We start from the raw sequence: 23,194 nt of genomic DNA, 5'->3' as shown, positions 1-23,194 counted from the left end.
CATGTGAGAAATTAGATTTGATAAAGAATGTACGCATCTTGGGTATGCGTATAGACTAGTAACGCATTTCATTTCTACAAAAGGAAAATGATATTTTGGACACTTATTTGGTCTTCTGTTATTTTGTACAACACGGTCTTGAAAAGAGGTACTAAGAGCTTTCACCCATATAAAAAGTATGGTTGAAGTTGATTGTTTTAAAAATATAAATACTTGCTGAGAAATATATATATTTATATCATACTAATTTTGAACTGTGTGAAGAAAGGGCATGTATATATTTCAATTTTTATATAATTGAATATCTAACAACATTTTATTAATATTATATACAACAGCTGAGCATGATTGGAGTATGAGTTTTTCGAGTGGTTGGCTAAATTTTTTATTTTTAGTATGTCAACTCACATTTTAGCAAAGAGTTTTCAATGTTTAGAGATGCTCTAAGAGCATCTCCAATGGTGTTGGATATAACGGTTGCCTAAATTGGACATTGTGTAAAATTTGTTGAAGTTGTAAAACATTTAGGGGCCGTTTGGTTGGGTGTGGTTAAGAAAGGGAAAGGGAAACATGAAGGCTGATTCCCTTAGTTGGTGTTTGTTTTGTAAAAAGTATCATTCTCTTTCCCTCTTTTCAGTTCCGGGTTTACCTAATATTCTCCAAACCCCATTCCCTACCCCCCACTAGGTATTTCTTTTCCCTTTGATTTTTTTTTTCATTTTCATTTATAATTTATTTCCTAATTCATTAAAATTATAACTAATATTTAAAATATATTTAAAAAAATAAAAATAAATTTTAATTTAGTATTTATATATTAAAAATAATTTTTGTATAATTTATAAGTCAAGGTATTTAAAACATTAATGACATTTTTAAATAATAAATTGTATAAAAATATAAATAAATTATATTATTATAAACATAAATATATTTGAGTCTTTTGATATTATTTAATCTCTGAAAAATCAAATATAAATATAATCATATAATTTTTCATTCCGTTTCCGGATCAAAACCAAACAGGTAATACAATTCAGTATCAATCCTTTCTTTTCTTTTTCTTTCTCTTTCTAAATTCCTTTCCGTTTCCATCAGTCAAACCAAACGGCCCCTTACTTGAATGGTATTGGTTATGTTGATTGCCTATAATTTAAAAATAGTATATTATTAATATTTTAGATTGTTATAAATAGAATCAATCACTTCAATATGATAACAAGTGATATGTAATATTTTTACAGATTTCTTACAAACCTGTAGTGGATCGTCAAATATATCATCCATAAAAGGTTGATTATAACCATAATTAGTGATAACAGGTGGGTATGATTGAAGGGCGTTTTTTGAGGACGTTATGTCAATTAAGATTTTAGGTAAGGACTTCTCATAATTGGTTGGAGATGTTTTAAGAGCTCAATAAAAAATTATTGAGATAACCTTCGATTCTTCCCGTTCAAAACTCCAACCATCATATTTCCGAAATCCGAACGATGGAATTAAAAGAAATAATTGATTTTCATATATTTCCTTTATCGCCGATATATCTCTACGTTTAAAATTCAAAAACGCTCTCTCTCGTTGAAATATAACCCCATTTCTTTCAACCAGGTTTGAAACAACAGAGAAAATATATAAAATTAAAAAGAGATAGATTTGTATCTCTTTCTCTCACCCTCTCTCTCGCTCTCTCTCTACTCGCCGGCACTCATTCCACCTCTCTCTATTTCAAACGCCAATTATACATACACCGATTTGTATCTATATATTTCTCCACACAAACACACACATTTGTAGATTGCGATGTCGACGGAAGATGAAAAGCTGTTGAAAGAGGCGAAGAAATTGCCGTGGGAGGATCGATTGACGCACAAGAACTGGAAGGTACGGAACGACGCCAACATCGACCTCGCCGCCGTTTGTGCTTCTATTTCCGATCCGAAGGATCCTCGTCTCCGTGATTTCGGTTAGGTTTCGTTTTGTTTTTTACGATTTTCTTGGAATTTGAATTTCAGATCTGGTTGTTAGGGTTGGTGTCGAGGTATGTGTGAATTTGTAGTGTAAATTGTTGTGTAATGTGTTTGTGTTTGTGATTTGGTGTGGAATTTTTGTGATTAGGTCCGTTTTTTCGGAAGACGGTGGCAGATGCTAATGCTCCGGTTCAAGAGAAGGCGTTGGATGCGCTGATTGTGTTTTTGAAAGTTGCGGATGCGGATGCCGGAAGGTGAAGTGTCAATTTAGGGTTTTGTGTGTTTTCGGTATTTTTGTTTGATTTGGGGGAATTTAGATGTGGTTATCTGAATGTAGGTATGCGAAAGAAGTGTGTGATGCGATTGTGGCAAAGTGTTTGACGGGACGACCGAAGACTGTGGAGAAGGCGCAGGCTATATTTATGCTTTGGGTAGAGTTAGAGGCTGTCGATGCGTTTCTGGTATGCCTTAGTGTTTTTTTCTTGTTTTTTTTTTGAATTTTGTCGTGATGTTGCTTAACGGCTAGGTTAATATGTTCTAAACACGTGTATGAGTTTGCATTGGGTTTTGTTGCTGACATGGTGTAGCTTGATCATATGTATGTAATATGCTTGTGAGTGCATTCAAAATTGTAACGCCAGCTAAAATTATATAAGCTGGCACTTTGGAATCAGCTAAAGCATATGTAGTTTTAGTAAGCAATATCATAGATTCATTTCCAAAGTTTTAAGCATTACAGGGTCATGCTACTTCTACTGGCTAAATTCTTAAAGGTCTTTTTCCATTACATCATATGAATTACAATATTTTTTGAAAATGTTAGGCAGTTTAAGCTATAATTTCTGTTAATGTTTGGTTCAGCTTTCCAGTATTGAGTCGCAACATAATATAGTATTTATTTTTTGCTTTATACGTTGGCCGATAATCAGTAAAGCACTTTACTGCAGAAATATTTGCATCTTTGTTAATGCAAAATTTGGTATGCTACTTTGTACAGGCTTAAATTGACTTAACTTTTTATGCTAAGAACAGAGAATTTACTTGTATACAGATTTTTGTCACTTGTAAATTCTAGGCATGAAATTGTGAACTTTGTGCTGATATATTTCCAGTTTCTCTTTCCAATGGAAACATATCTAATTTTCCTTTGCGGCATCTTACTTTTGTAATTTTAGGATTTTATGCATGTAATATATGTTGGTAGGATAACATTCCCCATCCCATTAAAATCTGCGGAGTTTTATCATATATGCACACTTCTAATAATCTGCCTCCAACTGCATGTAAATTAATTTGGTACTGATGCTCCTATACTGGCAGTTTGTTACTGGTGCTCCTTTATTGATAATTTGGTAAAATCAATAATTGACATATTGATAAATTTGTATATTTATATATTAAAATATTAAGCTTAAAAGTTATAAGGTGTTATGGAACTATTCTGTAAGAAAGGCCAGTATCTTGGACTGACAGCCCCTTTGTGTAGCCTTCTGTTGCACGGTGTTACAAAAATTGCATGTTAGAAGGTGTTATGGAACTATTCTGTTTGGTTATTTAGAATGTGTATATTAGTGGCCAACAGATATGCAAATTTCTTAGCTCATTTCCAGGTATTGTTGCTAAAGAGATTTTGTTACCTAATACTGAAATGAAACTAATATGGCTGTTAGAATTGAAACTCGTAGTCTCACATAATGCACATTAAGAAAGACAGGGTTTTTCTTTTGAAAAGATACAGAGTGTCTTGAAGAACTGAATATGTTGCATTCCTTGAGTTAATTGGAATTGAGTTTTATAGAGCAAGCTAGACAATGATTATGTGCTATCTTTGCTTATGTTGTGTGGAATTGGAACTGAATCTTAATTTGATTCTTCAGTTATTATATTATGGAGATATATAGTTATTTCCTTTTTAGGCGCATTATTTAAAGACTTATATATCTTTAACTGAAGGATGCTATGGAGAAAGCAATCAAAGCTAAAGTCGCGAAAGCAGTTGTACCTGCCATAGATGTCATGTTTCAAGCCCTAAGGTTTTAAATGTGTAAAATATTCATCTTTTACAATTTGTGATTTAGAATCCAAATCCAGAGATATTGGTTTAAATTTTCTACATTTTTCAGTGAGTTTGGATCAAAGGTTGTGCCTCCGAAAAGAATTTTAAAGATGCTTCCGGAACTCTTTGATCACCAAGATCAGAATGTTCGTGCTTCATCTAAAGGGGTTACACTTGAGCTTTGTCGTTGGATTGGAAAAGATCCAGTGAAGTCGATTTTATTTGAGAAAATGCGTGATACGATGGTATGTAAATTATCTATTGGCAATTTGGCCTAATGTTCATCCTTGTAACATCTTTCGTTTATCTCTCTGGGAATGTGATAAGGATTTGTCTCTTTTTGCCTAATAAAGAAAAAAGAATTGGAGGCCGAGCTTGCTAACGTCACAGGGTCTGCTAGGCCATCTCGTAAAATAAGGTGATTGTTTGATTTGTAAAATCTTTCTTTTTTTTCCACTGAAGGATGTATATATTCTCTCTATATAGGGTTTTTGTGTGAAGATTTGCTCTCAGCATCTAACTCAATAACTTCTATCATTCCATTTGGAAGTTTGAGTAATGCTCCGGTTGGCTTTAAAATGTATGCCCTAGATGGATGACATTATGGTAACGTAACATTACATAATAATATGAAATAATTGGAACAGGTACATACCAGTATTCCACATAGCCTAGAAATAAACCAAATTAAACTTACCCAGCATGTCCCACTCTGGAAGTATGTAGGAACAATGTTTTCATAGATTAATATCGACTGTGATGAGCTGATATTAGGTCTTGTTAAAATAATTTTGCTTCAGTTTTTATAAATGGACTTATTTTTGGATCAATTTCCAGATCTGAGCAAGACAAAGAGCCAGAACCTGAAGCTATGTCTGAGGTTGCAGGGTCTGGTCCAGCTGAAGAAGCAGCTGCAGATAGTATGTTATCTACTTCAAAGCCATTGAGAGATACCTATATAATTTAAATTTTCTGATGTATCAGCCAATTATAAGTTGATCTCTCCATATGGTGCTTATATGTATATTTCTGTCAGCTCCCCAGGAGATAGATGAGTATGAACTTGTAGATCCTGTTGATATATTGACACCTTTAGAGAAGACCGGATTCTGGGCTGGAGTGGTTAGTGTTCTTTCTTCTTATATGTTAACAACATTTAAAACTTCATTAACTTCACATGCACTATTTATGTGGTAAATGGCAATACCTTGTCTGCGGTTTACATTTCTTTGGATCTTGTAGAAAGCTACCAAGTGGTCAGAACGGAAAGAGGCTGTAGCAGAGTTATCTAAGCTTGCTTCAACAAAAAGAATTGCTCCTGGTGATTTTACAGAAATTTGTAGAACACTTAAAAAGGTATTCCATTCATCAGCAATGAATAAACCATATGCTATTTTTAGTTGGTGCTCTGCCCATATATGGCCAATGTCAAAGTGTTTAACTTAAAAGTTATAATCCAATATCTATTGTGACCGGTAAATCAGTGCTTTGACATATGATTCTCTATTTTTATAAAATTCCACAAGCTATTAATTTGGTATTACTACGAGGGTGATGTAAGGATATTTAAAATCTTTCTTCTGCATTTTCACTACACTGAGGCTGTTGATGTTCCTTACCTGCATTATATATTCGAACCAGTCTTGTTATTTACTGGATTTAAGACTAGACTGTATTTGCATTAAATTGTGGTTTGCATCATTTAAGTGTTATTTTATTTGCCGAAGTGGATGTTAATATTTAAGTGGTTTGACACATCTTAAATAGGCATTCAATTGTGCAGGCTTTCGAATGACTGAACTCATTATATGTTTTTAATTGTTGCAGTAATGTTATCAGAATATACAAATTGATTCCAATAAACTATGGGATGATTTAATTGTGCTTTTGATTGGGCTAAGACACATTAAATGTGATAATGCACTTGGTTGAAATTTCAGGATAATTAGAGAGTGAGATCTTGAGTTATGATGTTAATAAACCTTAAGATATCTTTTATCACCAATTATAGACTATGTTTTGATGTGCGAAGAGTTTCAAAACATCTATATAACTAGTTGACCAAAATTTTGAAAAAAAGATGCTATTCTTCTTTCTTTTGCTATTGTAATTGTTAAGTTTATACTCCCAGAATTGATGCTTTAGTCCTCAAGTTTAGTTCGAATATACTAGTTTTTGATAGTTTTTAGCAAATCTATGTCCATGTTTAGTACTGTTGGCTGTTCCCAGATTCCATTTATAGTATAGTTTATCTTTTTGCAACTTTTTTTAACCCTTGTAATCGATATGTAACTGAATTATATCTGTCACTCATAACTCACCCCCCTACAGCTTATTACAGATGTAAATATTGCTGTTGCAGTCGAAGCTATCCAAGCAATTGGCAACCTTGCCAGGGGTTTGAGGACCAATTTTTCAGGGAACTCACGGTTCATGTTGCCAGTTCTACTTGTAAGTGTAGTAGTCTGTAAGACATTTAAAACATCTTGTGAGCATTAGGAATATGTGTCTGAATATTTTAACATAAAAAAAGTAATTTTCATGCTTACAGGAATTGTTTTTTGTTTTTCTACGAGTATACTTGTTTGATATCTTTCTCATTTGATTAGAGTATAAAAATCTGCAACTGCTGAAGTTATTCCAGAGTTTCTCAGCTTCTTCCATCAAGGATAGGGTGCTTTGACCATTGACCTAAATACCTAATTTAATTTTATATCTCAACCAGTGAATGTGGATCATTATAATCAGGCAACAAAGTTAATAGTGATACACTTTTTCTACCTACTTATTTCATATGAGTCATATGACTTTTCATATGAAAACTCGAATGAGTGATACCAGCTTTATGTAAAACACACAGGAAGAAACATGATTCTGGCTTAAAATCTCCAAATAGATATGTAGCAGTTTGATACATCTTAGGAAGTGGGGATTAGTTGATCGGGAACACAGAATTGTCATATAGAGATGTAGAAATATAATAGAGTAGTTGAGTAACTTGATATAGAACAGTACTTTATTCAGTGTTAGTGACGTATATAGTTTGAGTAACATCTCCTATTCTTTGTCATCTAAAAAATATGTTATACAAAACAACTAAAGGGTAAGGAATCACCCAGAAGAATCACTCCAAATACCAGATTTCCTAGAATAAATCAGATTTGGAGATTAGCTAACATAAAATTTCAGATTAGTTGTTAATACTTAAAATACGGGTAACTTTAGCCTTGTTTTTTGTTTCTCTAAGCGACTATATAGAGTATTTATTATGAGTCTTGTTGGTTTTCCCCATCTGCTTTGTTATTACAGCTACCGTCTGGTGTTTCTCATTAGGACGTATTCCAGTCACACGTCTGAATTTTTGTCATTTTAGTATCCTTTGTTTACTTCTGTTTCTGCTCAATGATAAAAAGAGGTTGGTATTGGAGTAAATATTTTGTTCAATAAATCTTATCTATAACAGGAAAAATTGAAAGAGAAAAAGCCTACTTTGACAGATGCTCTTACTCAAACTCTACAAGCAATGTACAAGTCTGGGTGCTTGAATCTTGCAGACATTGTTGAAGGTAGTACTCCATAAATATATATATATATATATATATATATATATATATATATATATATATATATATATATATGTATATGTATATATGTAATTAACAATGCAACGAATTCTCCCATCAGCTTATTAGCTCTTAAAACTATGTAATTAACAATGCAACGAACTCTCTCATCAGCTTATTAGCTCTTGTTTTTAATATCCTATTAGTTATAAATTCTTCATTTTACTTGAATGAAGAGCCTACTTGAGAAGTTAGATTACTCGATCTGAATGTAACTGTTGCATAAATTTACCCAAGGCATGTTCAGTAGCTCAAGTGAGGCTGAAATGCTGAATGTCGTGTCTTCTACACTAATCTGTGGAGTTTTTATTTTTTTGGTATAGGACTGTGTAGACCAACTGGTAGTGCAAAATGATGACTTGATTCATTTATTATCCAAAGTGGTTTTAATATTAGGAGAGGACATCGATAGAATCATTTTCGCTCATTTATCATTCTTCTTAATTTACTGACATGATTTGACGTGTGTGATAATTTGTGGCAATTCTTTATAATGCTAAGTCGTCTTACAGAGAATGTAATGGTAGTTCTGCACGACTGTATATCTGAACATGCAACATATTATTCCAAGAGAATAAAATTAGTCCTGTATTACTATATTGTTCACTATTAGTTTTTGTGAAATATAATGTTATCACTATAAGTGAAAGTGAGTGTGTACTGTGTACTTGTTTGATTCTATTTGTTAACTTTTCAAGTGATATTTTAATCATGCCGTTATACTTTCATTGCAGATATCAAGACTGCTGTTAAAAATAAAGTTCCGCTTGTACGGTCTTTGACTTTAAACTGGTTAACATTTTGTATTGAGTCAAGCAACAAGGCTGTTCTCCTCAAACTGCACAAGGAATATGTTCCAATATGTATGGAGGTAAGTTACATTTCATGCTGCATCCTTTATTTTCTGGCAATATATGTACAATTGTATTTACATAACTGTCCGAAGAGAGAACCGAGAAGAGTTGTGCACCTTATGTTTGCCCAGGCAGGTCTATCATTTTTTTTAAAAAATTTATCTAGAATAGTGTGCGTATTGTTGACGGGTGGATTCACGTTCAATCTGCTAAGGTTTTTTACCCTATATATAAACTCTTGGCAATAAATATTAAATATAATTGTTTCAGTCCCCTTTTTGACGTGTAGAACTCGGCGTCATCCTTGTCAAATGTCAAGACTGCTGCATCTAGTACCTTATACTCCTTACAACTTTACAAATATTACCTCTGCAGCTCTGCTGCACAAGCTGTTGGACCAATTTGTTGATTTTTGTTTTTGTGCACCTATTTACTTGCCATGTAGCAAAATTGAATGTGTTTTTTTTTCTTTTAATAGTCAATCATGCAAGTTCTATAACTAGGCTTTCTAATATCGCTTCAATCTTTAGTCCAAATCTTGTTTGTCGTACTCATATTCTATATATATTTTGTCGGTAATGTAGTGCCTCAACGATGGGACACCTGATGTAAGGGATGCTGCCTTTTCAGCTTTGGCAGCATTGGCAAAGGTATTTGCATTTAAATTCATACTGTGTCTGCATTTTAAAATGTTATTCTCCATTTTGTATCTCTACCGCTCTCTCTCTATCTTTTTATGAATATTTTATATGTTTATTGTTTTCTCATTTTCTTGTAGTTGGTTGGCATGAGGCCTTTAGAAAATTCATTAGAAAAACTTGATGAAGTTCGAAAAAAGAAACTTTCTGAAATGATTGGGAGCTCTGGAGGCGGTCAACCAGTGGCTGCAGGTTCAGGTTGTAAATTTACATATTTTTTTTAGTAATCTATGAATGCGGTACATACTGCTAAATTGATGTTTATCTTTCAGTTTCTATACTCCTAATATATTGTCTATAATATCCAGCTGCAGTCAAATCTTCAAGTGGAAGCATGCCCGGTTCTGAGGTGATTATCCATCACCATATATGCTAATTCTTTGATTTGTTAGTCTCTAAAAGAAAGGTTGCTCAGATATTGCAAGGCAATTTGAAAGCATATATGTAGTGAATATGACTTAATTTGTGTTGAATGAGAGAATGAGAATAAACGTATAGTAAGAGAATCGTTCAATAGTAACATCCACTTAATAACATGAAATTCATGTGAAAGTTATTAAAGTAATGTGTGGAATGTACATAAGAACACCAAGTTTCTACTGAAGAAGCACCTTTTATTCGGAGGATGTGTTCATTTCCTTTTGTTGATAGTTCATGTTATCCCAGATTTTAGCTTTGTGAGTAACTGTCTTGTCATTTAGCATTGGGTTAATAGTCTTATTTTATTTGTTTAATGAAGAGCGAAGACAGAGACCATTTAAGCCTCCACCACTGCCATCCCTTCTTGCTTCAGATGTTATCCTTTCTTGAATCAATATACTTATCAATTGCCTGCATTTTAGGTGCTTGTGTAGAGTATAGGCTATCATATATTTAGCTCTGACCATAAGAGGCTGTATTTATTTTGTTGCTCTTGCAGTCGTCTGATGCATCATATGTTCGGAGGTCTGCAGCTAGCATGCTCAGTGGAAAAAGACCTGTTCAAGCAGCAGTGAGTTTTTTTATTAAACTTCCATGGCTACTATATATGTTAATATTTGTTATGGAATCTTTAATGTTGCCTTGATACTTTATTATCTGAAGAATTGTGTTTCTCTTCATCCAGGCTGCTAACAAGAAAGTAGGTTCTGTGAAATCTGGTGCGAGTAAGAAAGGAGATGGATTGGGACCCTCAAAAGCTCCAAAAGCCATTGAGCCTGAAGATGTTGAGGTGATAGTAATATTTTGGCCTCTGCTCCTATATTCTACTTAGATTCACTAGTTTAATATCTGTTACATTTATTAATTTGTTCGTTTATCATTTGCTGTTTGCAGCCAGCTGATATGGGTCTTGAAGAGATTGAAAGCAGGTTAGGATCACTTATTCAAGCAGAGACAATTGCTTTGTTGAAGAGTGCAGTGTGGAAAGAAAGGCTTGAAGGTATGCCATTCTTCTTGAAGTACCTATAAAACAGTCTTCAACTTAAGTGAATAGAAAGTATGATTTTAATCATCAGTTTGTATTGGTATCTGATAATGTTGTTAACAAGTTTAGCTGTAATGAGTAGAAAAGTGGGAGGCATATGGATTATGCAATGAAGGCTATAAAAACTAGTCATTTTGTCATATTTTTTTGGCAGTAAACCATCTTCTCTAAAGAGAGAGATACTTATATGCACTAAAATGTGTTGAGATCAGGCATTTTTCTCACTTAATTGTATTCATGTGATCCTATAATGTTAAACTAAACTGTCAACATTTTGCAGTTGTGATCCAAATAATATGCACTTCTTTGATTAATTACATTTACTCTGTCTGTGTTGAATGAAGTTCATATATTAAGCCAATAGTGTTAAATTTCAGTTTGGTACATATCTCGTAATATATATATGTATGTATCTGTTAGTTGCTTATTGGTCGTCCCTATTGTCATTGCAGCAATTGTATCCCTCAAGGAACTAGTCGAAGCTATACAGAACATTGACGCCTCAGTGGAGATTTTGATACGTTTACTATGTGCTGTTCCTGGTTGGAATGAGAAAAATGTTCAGGTATGCTTATCAATTTGGTGACCTCTAGGTATATTGTGATATAACATATGATGAAGCATGCACTTTCTTTTTGTAAGTGCAGGTTCAGCAACAGGTTATTGAGGTCACTATACATATTGCTTCTACTGCATCAAAGTTTCCCAAAAAATGTGTGGTTCTTTGCATTCAAGGTCAGTTCATGAAACATCACTTATATATTTTCATAAGTATGTCAGGTAGAAATGGACTATATACTTTTCTTTTCTATTTTGTTCTTTCCTTGTGCTATGTGATATAATGCATAGAGAGTTCAACACTAGTACTAGCTTTTGGTTTTTGGACTTAATTTACTTAAAGCAAACGATTAAAATGCTTTTCTTTTTCATTGAAAACTATTTGGATCTCTCTGTATTTAAGTTGGTGTTGTCAACAGGTGTCAGTGAAAGGGTTGCCGATATCAAGACACGTGCACATGCCATGAGGTGCCTAACGACCTTTTGTGAGTCTGTGGGACCAGGATTTATATTTGAAAGAGTAAGTACAGCTGTGTGTATAATGTTTTACAAACGGCACCTGGTTTCCTTAACAGTCTGATTCATTTAGCAACTTTGTCCTGCATTTTTTTCTCTCTGTTGTCTTTTCAACATCTGGCTTTTGTCTAATTAGATGTACAAAATAATGAAAGAGCACAAGAATCCAAAAGTTCTCAGTGAGGGACTTCTTTGGATGGTTACAGCAGTTGATGATTTTGGTGTATCACTTTTAAAATTGAAGGTAATTCAGCTCTTATGTGATTGCGACAGGGTGATGTGGTAGGCTTTTGATTTTCTCTAATCCTTTGTGTGCATTTTGTAGGATTTGATTGATTTCTGCAAGGATGTTGGTCTGCAATCCAGTGCTGCTGCTACAAGAAATGCCACTATTAAACTTATCGGTGCTTTACATAAGTTTGTTGGTCCAGGTAATGTTTTAATTTATGACTCTGTTCATTGTGTAGAAATAATTGTTGGGGCTTAAAGCTATCCCTTCTGCAGATATCAAAGGGTTTCTGTCCGATGTGAAACCAGCTCTTCTTAGTACACTTGATGCTGAGTATGAGAAGAATCCATTTGAGGTAGGGTTCATCATTCAATATTACTTTTACTATCTCTTTGTACTTGTATCCTGTTAGTGTTCTAAATTTGAATGAAATTATCTGCAGGGAGCAGCTGCAGCTCCAAAAAAAACTGTGAAGTTGGCAGATTCGTCAGCATGTGCTTCTGGTGGTGGGCTAGATAGCCTTCCTCGAGAGGATATTAGTGGGAAGATCACACCAACTCTGCTTAAAGGTTTAGAGAGTTCAGATTGGAAGGTATTAATTGTTTCCTAATGTTAGCAACAAAAGTGAATTTCGTCCCAAAGTTCTACTTTTGCAACAATTGTCTTGACATTGTCTTTTTTTTTTTTGGGCTAAATGACATTGTCTTATTACGTTCTTCAGATTCGTATGGAATCTATTGAAGCTGTAAATAAAATCCTTGAAGAGGCTAATAAGCGTGTTCAGCCTACTGGTACAGGTATAACCTTAATTTTTCGTACTTGTGACACAACTAAATCTTGCATGTGGTTTATATACGTATAAGATTGTTACCCTTTTGATCTTTGTATTCTTTTCTGTATTAAGTGGAGTTATTTGGGGCTCTAAGAGGTCGGCTGTATGATAGCAACAAAAACTTAATCATGGCTACTTTGTCTACAATTGGTGGCATTGCATCTGCAATGGGACCCGCTGTTGAGAAGGCAAGCAAGGTAGGTTTTGGCTTGTTGTTCCGACCCTCTTCTCTCTCCTATCAAACCTTCTCCCCCCTTTTGTTCCGTTTGTTTTTAGTACTTGGGCTTGCTTTACCAATCTAGTATGTGAAATTTTTCCTGGCAGGGAATTCTTTCGGATGTTTTGAAATGCCTTGGTGACAATAAAAAGCACATGCGAGAGTGCACTTTGACTACTTTGGACTTGTGGCTTGCTGCTGTTCATCTTGACAAAATGGTTGGTGAAATCTCATTTAATATATTGGTTTGAAGGGGGAGTGTGTTTTGTTATACACTAGATTAGTCCCCTGCAGATGCATGGTTCAAAAAAAATATTATTATATGGTTTTAAATAAACAAAAATATTATTATATAATATTTAAAAAAATGATATATATATATATCATTATTATAATAATTATTATTTATGTAATATTATGTTTGTTGATTTTGTCTTCTTATTTATGAAATTAATACTTTTACTAATTTGAAATATAGAAATGATATTAAAAATATACTAAAATTAAGCGTTGACAAGTTATTTTTTCCCTAAACAAAGCACATATAATTATATTATAATCGGAGGCAATACAATTTGCTATATTAATTTTGAATCAAATTAATTTAGTCTCATTTATGAATATTCATTTGGGTAATTACTAATTAGCCTTTTAATGAGATTGACTATTAAGATCTTATTCAACAGTGTTAAATTAAATTTTTATTTCATACACCAAATAAATTATATTAACCCAAACATGTTTATTAATTATTTTAAAAACTATTTTACTCAAAACATATATTATTCTAAGATAAATTTATCAACACAAAAAAATTTAATATTAAAAAATATTTGATAAAATAACGAATATTATAAGTGACCCGTGCATGGCACGGGTTATAAGTTAGTATTTTAACAAATTATAAAATATGATATATTTCTTATAACAATCTAAATGTATATAAATAAGATATTTATCTACCTTGATATATATAAATATAATATATCCATAAATTATAATACTCATATTATGTTACTATAAAAATAAATTGGATAGATAATAATATTAATTTTTAAAGAGGTGATAAGGATGTTAATAGGAGATGTACATGTATAGCATTAAATATCAAAGTGTTGAGCCAAAGGAGATGTACAATGGATAAAGAGATGAGATGTACATGTATAGCATTAAATATCAAAAAACTGAGAAGCTGACTCGTGTATAGGATGATGTCAGCTGGTGTTTGTTTTAGTAATAGTATAGATAGATAGATTGTTCTATTCAATATCAGTTTGTTTGAGATATTGTGTAATGGAGTAACTGAAAGTGGATTAAGAAAAATAAAAAATGAACCCCAGTATTTTAATACTTGATGTACATTTTGAAATTCCACTGATATACCTGTATATTAGTGGAAACAATAATGAAAATGAGATATATGATGATCTTGTGTTATTACAATGACGATCCTGCTTCAAATCTAGGTGCCTTACTTTGCTGCTGCTTTAATGGATGCTAAAATTGGTGCTGAAGGTCGTAGGGATATTTTTGAATGGTTGTCCAGACAACTTGCTGGATTAAAAGACTTTACAGATGCTATACATCTACTGAAACCAGTTGCCACAGCTATGACAGTTAGTTTTCTCATCCTACGAAATGTCTTGATATTTAGATGTTACATCCTGTAAATGTTAGCTGATGTTTGCATTGTGGTTTCTGTATAGGATAAATCAGCAGATGTTCGTAAAGCTGCAGAAGTTTGCTTTGGTGAAATACTGAAAGTCTGCGGGCCCGAGTTGGTAAGAAAGGAATAGAACTTGACTGGTCCTGATTTATTGTATTTTGTTTGGATTCTCTTAATTTATTTGTGTATTGTGTAGGTGACTAAGAATGTAAGAGATATACAAGGACCTGCTTTAGCTATTGTTCTTGATAGATTAAAGCCGTATGGGGCTTCTCGAGGTATATCAGTATTGCTAATATTGATACTAACTATCCATGTATTGACTTTTTTCTAAAGTTAAGTACAATATATTTTGATAGATACATATGAATCCACAAGAACCACATCAACTGCACCACCTTCAAAAGGTGGCTTAAAGAGTGGAAAGTCTAATGGTGCTGTGTCAAAGCATAGCAGAGCTGTTGCTCCGGTATGTTCTAGTTGTTTGAGTTTTTTTTTGATTTATATTGCTTTGTGTGGAGACCTAACTACTGCTTTGTGTCATTTGTGTTGAAAGAGAGGTGTCTTGGCAAAGGGTGCAAGGCCTGAGACCATCATGTCTGTTGAAGATATTAACATGCATTCCCAGGCTCTATTAAATATCAGGGACTCCAATAAGGTATATATAGATGCAGGTTATAATTCTAGAAGACTGGATTCTTTGTGCTTGCTGTCATTTGGAATAATTAATGTGCAGGATGAGAGGGAGAGACTAGTTGTGCGCAGGTTCAAGTTCGAAGAACCACGCCTAGAGCAAATTCAAGATCTTGAGGTTTATTTCTGATGGTGCCTAGTATACTGTTGACACAAAAAACATAATACCATATTATCATATTTTTATTCAATAATCCGGAATTCTTCTTGTATCAGAGTGATCTCATGAAGTACTTTAGGGATGATTTACACAAAAGGCTTTTAAGCTCAGATTTTAAAAAGCAAGTTGATGGTATTGATATGCTGCAAAAGGTACTCTAACCGTGGTTTACTTGTTTATTTTGTATTTATTTTCTATGTCCTAGTATGCTGGTCGTAGTTATTCTCCAGAGATTTCCTCATTTATTGTTTACACTTTGTTCACAGGCACTTCCATCTATTAGCAGAGATATCACAGAAGTTCTGGATATCCTTTTGAGATGGTTTGTTTTGCGGTTATGTGAATCCAATACGTCATGCATATTAAAGGTGCTCTGATGTGATTAACTCTTTATTAGTTATATATGCTTGACTTGGATTGTAATTGAATTCTTCTGATCACATTTATATATAAGCTTCTTTTTATTGAATTTACAAATAGGTTTTGGAATTTCTTCCTGAACTCTTTGGCACACTGAGAAATGAAGGGTACATCATGACAGAATCGGAAGCTGCAATATTTCTTCCGTGCTTGTTTGAGAAGGTTCTGACTCTACGTTTGTCAATGCTCATATATTATTTGATACTTAAATAGTTAAATGTATTTCTCATGATGGGCAATCTGCTACTTATATGGAGAACATGTGTTGTAACTTTGACTTTCTTGTGATATATTTCCCTACTGTGTATGCAACTTTCTCTTTGTTTTATTGACATTTGTGCATTTTGTACCACTTATTTTGACCTGATATCATGTGCCAAAAAATGAGGGGGTGTTCTTACATATTCTTTAACGAAGTGTTTCTGTTGTGATGTGCAGTCTGGACACAACATTGAAAAAGTAAGGGAAAAGATGCGTGAACTAACTAAACTAATTATCCATACATATTCTGCGGCAAAGACTTTCCCTTATGTATTGGAGGCTTTACGTTCTAGAAACAACAGAACTCGAATAGAGTGTGTGGATCTTGTTGCTTATTTACTTGACAATCATGGGCCTGAGGTAAGTTGTAATAATTTTACAAGTTTCCTTTTAATTTTTGTCTTGTACGTGATTTTTATTGTTATTTGTTCTTTTAAATAATAAAGGATGCCTGATGCGTGGATGTGTGTTCTTACAGATCAGTGGGCAATTAAAGTCATTGCAAATTGTTGCAAGCTTAACAGCAGAACGAGATGGTGAACTTAGGAAGGCTGCTCTTAACTCTCTTGCTACGGGTTATAAAATTCTCGGTGATGACATATGGAAATATGTTGGCAAGGTAACAGAAGCACAGAGAAGCATGATAGATGATCGATTTAAGTGGAAGGTCAGTACATTTTTGCATTCTTTAATTTTCGCCTGCTCAACATTAGCTTGAGGTTCACCATTTTCAGGCTCGAGAGATGGAAAAAAGAAAAGAAGGGAAGCCTGGTGAAGCTAGGGCTGCTTTGAGACGTTCTGTTAGAGAAAATGGGTGTGTATCTTATTACCTCGAAACTAAACTTTCGAACCTTTTTGTTATCTTCTATCTTTTGGTTGAGTCGGCAGCAATGCAATTTTGGGCAAATTGAGCAGAATCTTATTAAGCTATTTCCATCCCACATGCCTTGATTATAGTCGTTGACAAGTCTTCTTGCTTTGAATTTTTCTAAAGTAGTTCTCAGATTGATAATAAAGTTTAAGATGAACCACATACCCTGTAATGATTTATAATTGCAATATTTTAGATATCTAATATTTTCCTTGAGGTAGGTAGATGTCACTCTCTTACAACATAAGCATGATGTATCCAGTTCAAGATGAACCACCTACCCTGTAATGATTATAAAATGAACTAGTTTGCGACTACTTTTTTCACTTCTAAAATGGTGAGATAAATGGGATCGGTGCTTCCCATGATCTGAAATGGTTTTAGTAAGTGAAATGTATAAGATACTAATGGCAAAATATTTTATACTTTGTGCTACGAATTGTAGGTGGAATGAGTACTTTTTCTTTTGGACAGTCAAAGTAGTATGGGGTCTTTTTAGTGTCAAAATCAAAAGTATTGTTATCTGTATTCTCTGTTTGTGATATTTTTTGCCATTTTTCTTGTTTGTTTCATTCTTTATTGTTGTTAAACATTACAGAACCCTTGTTTCACTTTATTGCGCATATTTGTTTTTGATACCCAGGCCGGAAGCAGCAGAACAAAGTGGTGAAATTTTTCGATCTATGTCTGGCCCGATAGTTAGTAGGTAAGGATGGGTTATATATGATTTTTTTTTCCTTATTTTTATGTTCCTTAATTGGGACTTGAAAGTCTTGTGTTTTCTCTTTGGAGCTCATTGTTTGTGTTTTCATTGTGATAATCATAACACTGTTTAGAGAGAATTATGATCAACCTGATCTTCACATGGAAAGGCATTCAATGCCGAGAGCACTTGCCAGTCCTATTGGTCCCACAGACTGGAATGAAGCTCTGGATATAATTGTTTATGGTTCTCCTGAGCAGGTTTGCCTCTGTTTTCTTTGCTATCAGCGTGATTTGTTCTGAACAGAAACCAGGCAGTTTTGATTAATGAAACATCTCATCATGCACTCGTATATGTCTAATAAAAACTAAGTTGAACAAATTACAATTTTTCGTGAAAATTATTTTTTGTTAGATTCAGATATCATACTAGATGTGATTTATTTCCCTCTAGATGTGGTTTATCTATTTTCATCTAGTATCTTGATTTGGACAATTACTTTTGTTTTATGGTTCAGTCTGTCGAAGGAATGAAAGTTGTCTGCCATGAGCTTTCCCAAACTATGAATGACCCTGATGGGAGTGCAATGGATGATGTCTTGAAAGATGCAGATAGGCTTGTTTCATGTTTAGCAAACAAGGTACCAACTACCCTCACTTTGACCCAGTTCTTGTCAAATGTCACATTAGCTAGCTTCTTTGCTCCTGTGAGATTCTAAAGAGTGATTATTATCATCATCTTATTATTGGCAGGTAGCCAAGACTTTTGACTTCAGTTTGATGGGGGCCTCTTCAAGGTCATGTAAATACGTCCTCAACACGCTAATGCAGGCAAGTAATTGTGTTTTAATGAATGCAGCTGTCAAGGAGTGATTGCATGTTTAAATTTAAATTAGAACCTAGCGAACTCAACACTTGCAGCATCTCCAAAGTTCTTTATCAATATTAATCAGTTATAACTGAACTTACGGTCATCTTTCTGTTGTTGCAGACATTTCAAAATAAAAGGCTTGCCCACGCGGTCAAAGAAAGTACTCTTGATAGTCTCATTACTGAGCTTTTGCTTTGGCTTTTGGATGAAAGGGTTCCACGGATGGATGATGGCAGTCAACTTTTGAAAGCTTTAAATGTGTTGATGCTTAAAATATTGGTAGGTTTTTCTGAGGTTGGATTCAATTTTGTCATATGTGTTCTTATACTGACTAGCATTTATTTGTGCAGGATAATGCCGAACGAACATCTTCATTTGTTGTACTTATCAATCTATTACGCCCTCTGGACCCCTCTAGGTGGCCATCTCCGCCATCAAATGAGTCTTTTGCCATGCGGAATCAGAAGTTTTCAGACCTGGTTGTCAAATGTTTGATTAAACTTACCAAGGTTAATTTCTTGCCGATACTCCCTTAATTTCATCTTACCATTTTATTTCCAAGCTCTTCATATTTTTATAGTTTTTAACACACTCACTTTTGACCTTTACAGATTATGTTGGTCATAATATAATCTCTTGTTTTTCTAAATTAGAACAAGAAAGACTTTTAGGTTTTACCCTAAATTTTTTACTTGGCATGTGTTTCATAATAAACTCATCTGTATTAGAACTAGTGCTTACATCTTACTTTCCAGGTGCATCATTATGCAATTGTCACAATGAATGTTATATATATACACCCAAGTCCATTTATACACTCTTGTGGACTATTGTATATGTAATTCTGATGCCACATTAGTCGGTGCGACTTATATTGATATATTTTTAGTCCATATAAAACTGGCGTACTGCTTTATACGATTGTGGAAAATCCTGCCGGTTTCACATGTGTTAACATGATTTTCATTTTGGACTGCCATTCAGCATATTAATCTATTGTTTTTTTTGTAAAGACTCAGAATCATGGCTGTGGCTGGTTGTATAACAGATGTGCTTTACCCAATGCAGGTTCTTCAGAGTACCATATATGAGGTTGACCTTGATCGAATACTTCAGAGCATTCATGTATACCTGCAAGAGCTTGGAATGGAAGAGATTAGGAAAAGGTATGATTGAAAACTATTTTAATAAATTGTAAGTAGATATATGAAGAGTTGGTCACTAAGCTGGTATTATTATGACCCCTCAATGTTTACTATGATGTCACTGCAATCATTTTTTTTTATTATGTCTACTATTTTGGAAAGTTGTCCAATAGATGAGTATTATATCTCAAGCTGTAGTTAACCTCAGTCTCTAGCATGATACTGGTTGACTTAGGACAAATTGCCCATCTGGAAAAGTTTGCTCTTGGTACCCATCAGTTGTGAATTTTTGAGTACAGATGTAAATAACGGCTTGAAAGACAGGACTCTTCTTTAATTATTTAATTCCTTTTAGTGCCTTCCACATTTTCCTTATTTTAGCCTTGCAAGATCTGATATTCTAGAAAATTTTGGGTTGTACTCTTTTTCCACCACCAGTATCACTAATGTCGAGCAGTACTTACCCTTCTTAGAACGCTTAATTTAAACTATTCTTAATCAGGAATTTTTCAAAATTCAGTTTTCGTGTTGCACTTCCGACAAACTGTTTGATTCTGAAGGTCTAATATCTGTTGGAACTTAAAAACTAAAATAGTAATTTCCACTACTGCTAATTTCAGTTTGGTCTAACTTCATGTTTTGTTGGTCGCTTTATATTATCAAAATCTACAGAGCTGGGGCTGATGATAAACCACTGCGCATGGTCAAAACCGTTCTACATGAGCTTGTTAAGCTTCGTGGGACTGCTATTAAAGGCCATCTTTCAATGGTACCAATCGATATGGAACCCCAACCAATTATTCTTGCCTATATCGACCTTAATCTTCAGGTATTGTAACATACGAATATAAAGAAGTGTCCGGGTCTTAGTTTTTTTTGAACATGTACGATTCTCATATTGTTCTACACGACAGACCTTGGCAGCTGCAAGAATGTTGACTCCATCAGGACCAGTTGGCCAGAGTAACTGGGGTGATTCAACAGCGAATAATTCCTCACAGGCCACACATTCTGCGGACTCCCAGTTGAAGGTACTGTTTGTTACTTTGTTTATGTTTTGTTGCTTAGAGCTTATCAGTTTTCAGCCAATCTAACTTTTCTTGATAATTATGATTATAAAGCAAGAGTTGGCTGCAATCTTTAAAAAGATTGGGGAGAAGCAAACATGCACCATTGGCCTGTACGAGTTATACAGGATCACCCAATTATATCCCAAGGTATATGCAAAATGCATATAACGTGAAAGATTTGTTGTTTCCATCTTATGTTCTCTCACATTTTATGATAATATTTTCTTTTGTATTCAGTATTTACTAATGATATTATATTCTTACTATATTCAGGTTGATATATTTTCTCAACTACAAAATGCTAGTGAGGCATTTCGTACTTACATTAGAGACGGTTTATCTCAGGTATGTGCTGATGTCTTTTGCAATAATATGTTTGTGAATCTGTGAGCGACTAATGTGTGACGAGTTCCTTTCTGCCATTATTTGCAGATGGAGAAGAATGCAGCAGCTGGCAGAACACCTTCAAGTGTACCCTTAGCAACTCCCCCGCCTTCTTCTTTGAACCTTTCCTCCCCAAAATTTGCACCCCTGTCACCTGTACATACAAATACGCTAAGTGAGGCAAAATCTGTAAATTCTAAAGTAGAACCTACGAGCTTTAGTTTACCCCCATCTTATGCAGAAGATGACAAAGCTTATAATACCATGATGTCGAGAGGTCCAATATCTGATCATCAAGAATTGAGACATCAGACTGGCGAGCAAAATGAAAGATTCCCTCCCGGAGGTTTACTTTTGCTGAAATTTTCCTTGCAGTTATGTTTCATCTGTTGTCCCCTTTGCAGAATTTAAAATTAACATGTTATTCTACATACTGCAGTTACTGGAGGAACGCTAAATGCAATTAGAGAAAGGATGAAGAGTATTCAGGCAGCTGCTGGAAACCCGGAATCAGGAAACAGACCACTTATGAACTTAAATGGCAGTGTGGACCCGAGCCAAATTTCCCAATCTACAGACCGAGCCAATTTTGAGAATCCTGCACAGGTTGGTGTCCTCCCTATGGATGAGAAGGCATTATCTGGGCTACAAGCACGGATGGAAAGGCTTAAAAGTGGGTCGATTGAACCTATGTAGGAAGAGAGGTCTACAAGTGGCCATTTTGAGCGTCAGGGAATTAATTATTCCCTAATATGCTAGCGCCACAATGAAGAGGCTCGGCAGATGTAATTATTCAACCAGTGCGGTATAGATGATTCAAATTATTGGTGCAATGATCATTTGCATAGGTGTTTGTATCATAATCTTAATTTTGTAGAAGAGTTGTAATGAAACAGTGTTGTTTGTTGTGTAGTGTACTTAGTGTTGAGCAGCTGGTAAAACAGTGTATATTATATGCTTATGTTTCTATATCGGCATATTGGTTAGGAGATTATAAATGGATGTTCGATGTTGTCATTGAATTTCTCAGCAGTTTACAGTTGCAACATAGATACGTACAAACGTAATATGGCATTATTATAATGGTATCACGAGTACAAGGGTCATTTTTGGCTTTATGATGATCGTTGTCAATATAGTCTTCAACAGGCTTGAACTATTTTTCCTGTAAAACTGAAATTTCTGAATTCGACTTGATTCGAATATGAAGATATTATTTTGGCAGGAAATTGTTTGTTATTTGTAACTTCCAGTACTTGCTTGAAGTGCCTAAATGGAATCATTGTTCATGGAAAGATACAAAGCTGGGAGGTGACCTATGCGGTGGCTCCTGAGTTGGCTCTGTGGGTCCGGGAGCCATAGGTGGTCGGTTAGTAACAACTAGGGACGGCACTACATGACATTCATTCAGTAAAGTCTGAAGGTCGGACATAGGAGCCTCCAATACTTTCACTGCAGTAATCATTTTCTCGTAACTGGTTGAGCTAATCCTTTTTATTGGTCTGATTACAAAAATATACTCGTGATACGGATTCGGAAGTATAGTCTACTAATCCATAAGAAAATGAACAAATGAGGCATCAAGGCCCCAGCACGCACATGTTATTCTGTTTAAAACACAAAGCAAGCACATGTTTAGCACTATTGCTAGAAAGGACCACAAAGATAATAATACTTCAACACAGAATTTAGCTAATGTTTTATGCTCTAGTTGTTAGAAGTTTACACTTGAAAAGAGTTGAGCCGAAGATCCACAAGTTGATCTACTACACAACTGAAACGAGGGGACAGATTACAGAAAACGATTCTCTCCCACTAGTGGACATCAATTTGGAATAGGCAATTGTATGAATCTAGCTACTTGTTTACTTAAAATTGTACACATGCGCGCGTACACATATCTGTGTGTACATATATATTATTCACAAGAATC

At 34.3% G+C, this 23,194-nt stretch overlaps 1 protein-coding gene across 1 annotated transcript; it reads left to right on the top strand.

Moving 5' to 3' along the window:
• The first annotated feature begins 1,615 nt into the window (after positions 1–1,615).
• Positions 1,616–22,382, top strand: LOC108202291 (protein MOR1). Its single transcript, XM_017370682.2, has 53 exons — positions 1,616–1,966; positions 2,119–2,224; positions 2,308–2,431; positions 3,924–4,003; positions 4,094–4,271; positions 4,380–4,444; positions 4,864–4,946; positions 5,063–5,148; positions 5,269–5,382; positions 6,358–6,477; positions 7,490–7,592; positions 8,384–8,520; positions 9,088–9,153; positions 9,282–9,399; positions 9,510–9,550; positions 10,121–10,192; positions 10,307–10,411; positions 10,516–10,621; positions 11,119–11,231; positions 11,314–11,401; positions 11,644–11,744; positions 11,877–11,984; positions 12,066–12,171; positions 12,245–12,324; positions 12,412–12,561; positions 12,691–12,766; positions 12,874–12,998; positions 13,126–13,236; positions 14,485–14,634; positions 14,725–14,799; positions 14,881–14,962; positions 15,044–15,153; positions 15,241–15,342; positions 15,421–15,495; positions 15,594–15,689; positions 15,804–15,905; positions 16,018–16,119; positions 16,396–16,578; positions 16,697–16,885; positions 16,953–17,032; positions 17,733–17,795; positions 17,926–18,052; positions 18,310–18,432; positions 18,545–18,622; positions 18,783–18,941; positions 19,013–19,171; positions 19,731–19,828; positions 20,480–20,636; positions 20,722–20,838; positions 20,929–21,024; positions 21,151–21,222; positions 21,310–21,607; positions 21,701–22,382. Exons 1-53 carry the CDS (start codon positions 1,804–1,806, stop codon positions 21,955–21,957), a joined length of 6,075 nt encoding a protein of 2,024 aa, XP_017226171.1. The 5' UTR covers positions 1,616–1,803; the 3' UTR covers positions 21,958–22,382.
• The last annotated feature ends 812 nt before the right edge of the window (positions 22,383–23,194 follow it).

This window comes from Daucus carota, chromosome 1 (genome assembly GCF_001625215.2).
Source record: "Daucus carota subsp. sativus chromosome 1, DH1 v3.0, whole genome shotgun sequence".
Classification (NCBI taxonomy): Eukaryota; Viridiplantae; Streptophyta; class Magnoliopsida; order Apiales; family Apiaceae; genus Daucus; species Daucus carota.
The sequence above is the reverse complement of the archived record's forward strand: the minus strand, read 5'-3'. Positions and strand labels throughout refer to the sequence as shown.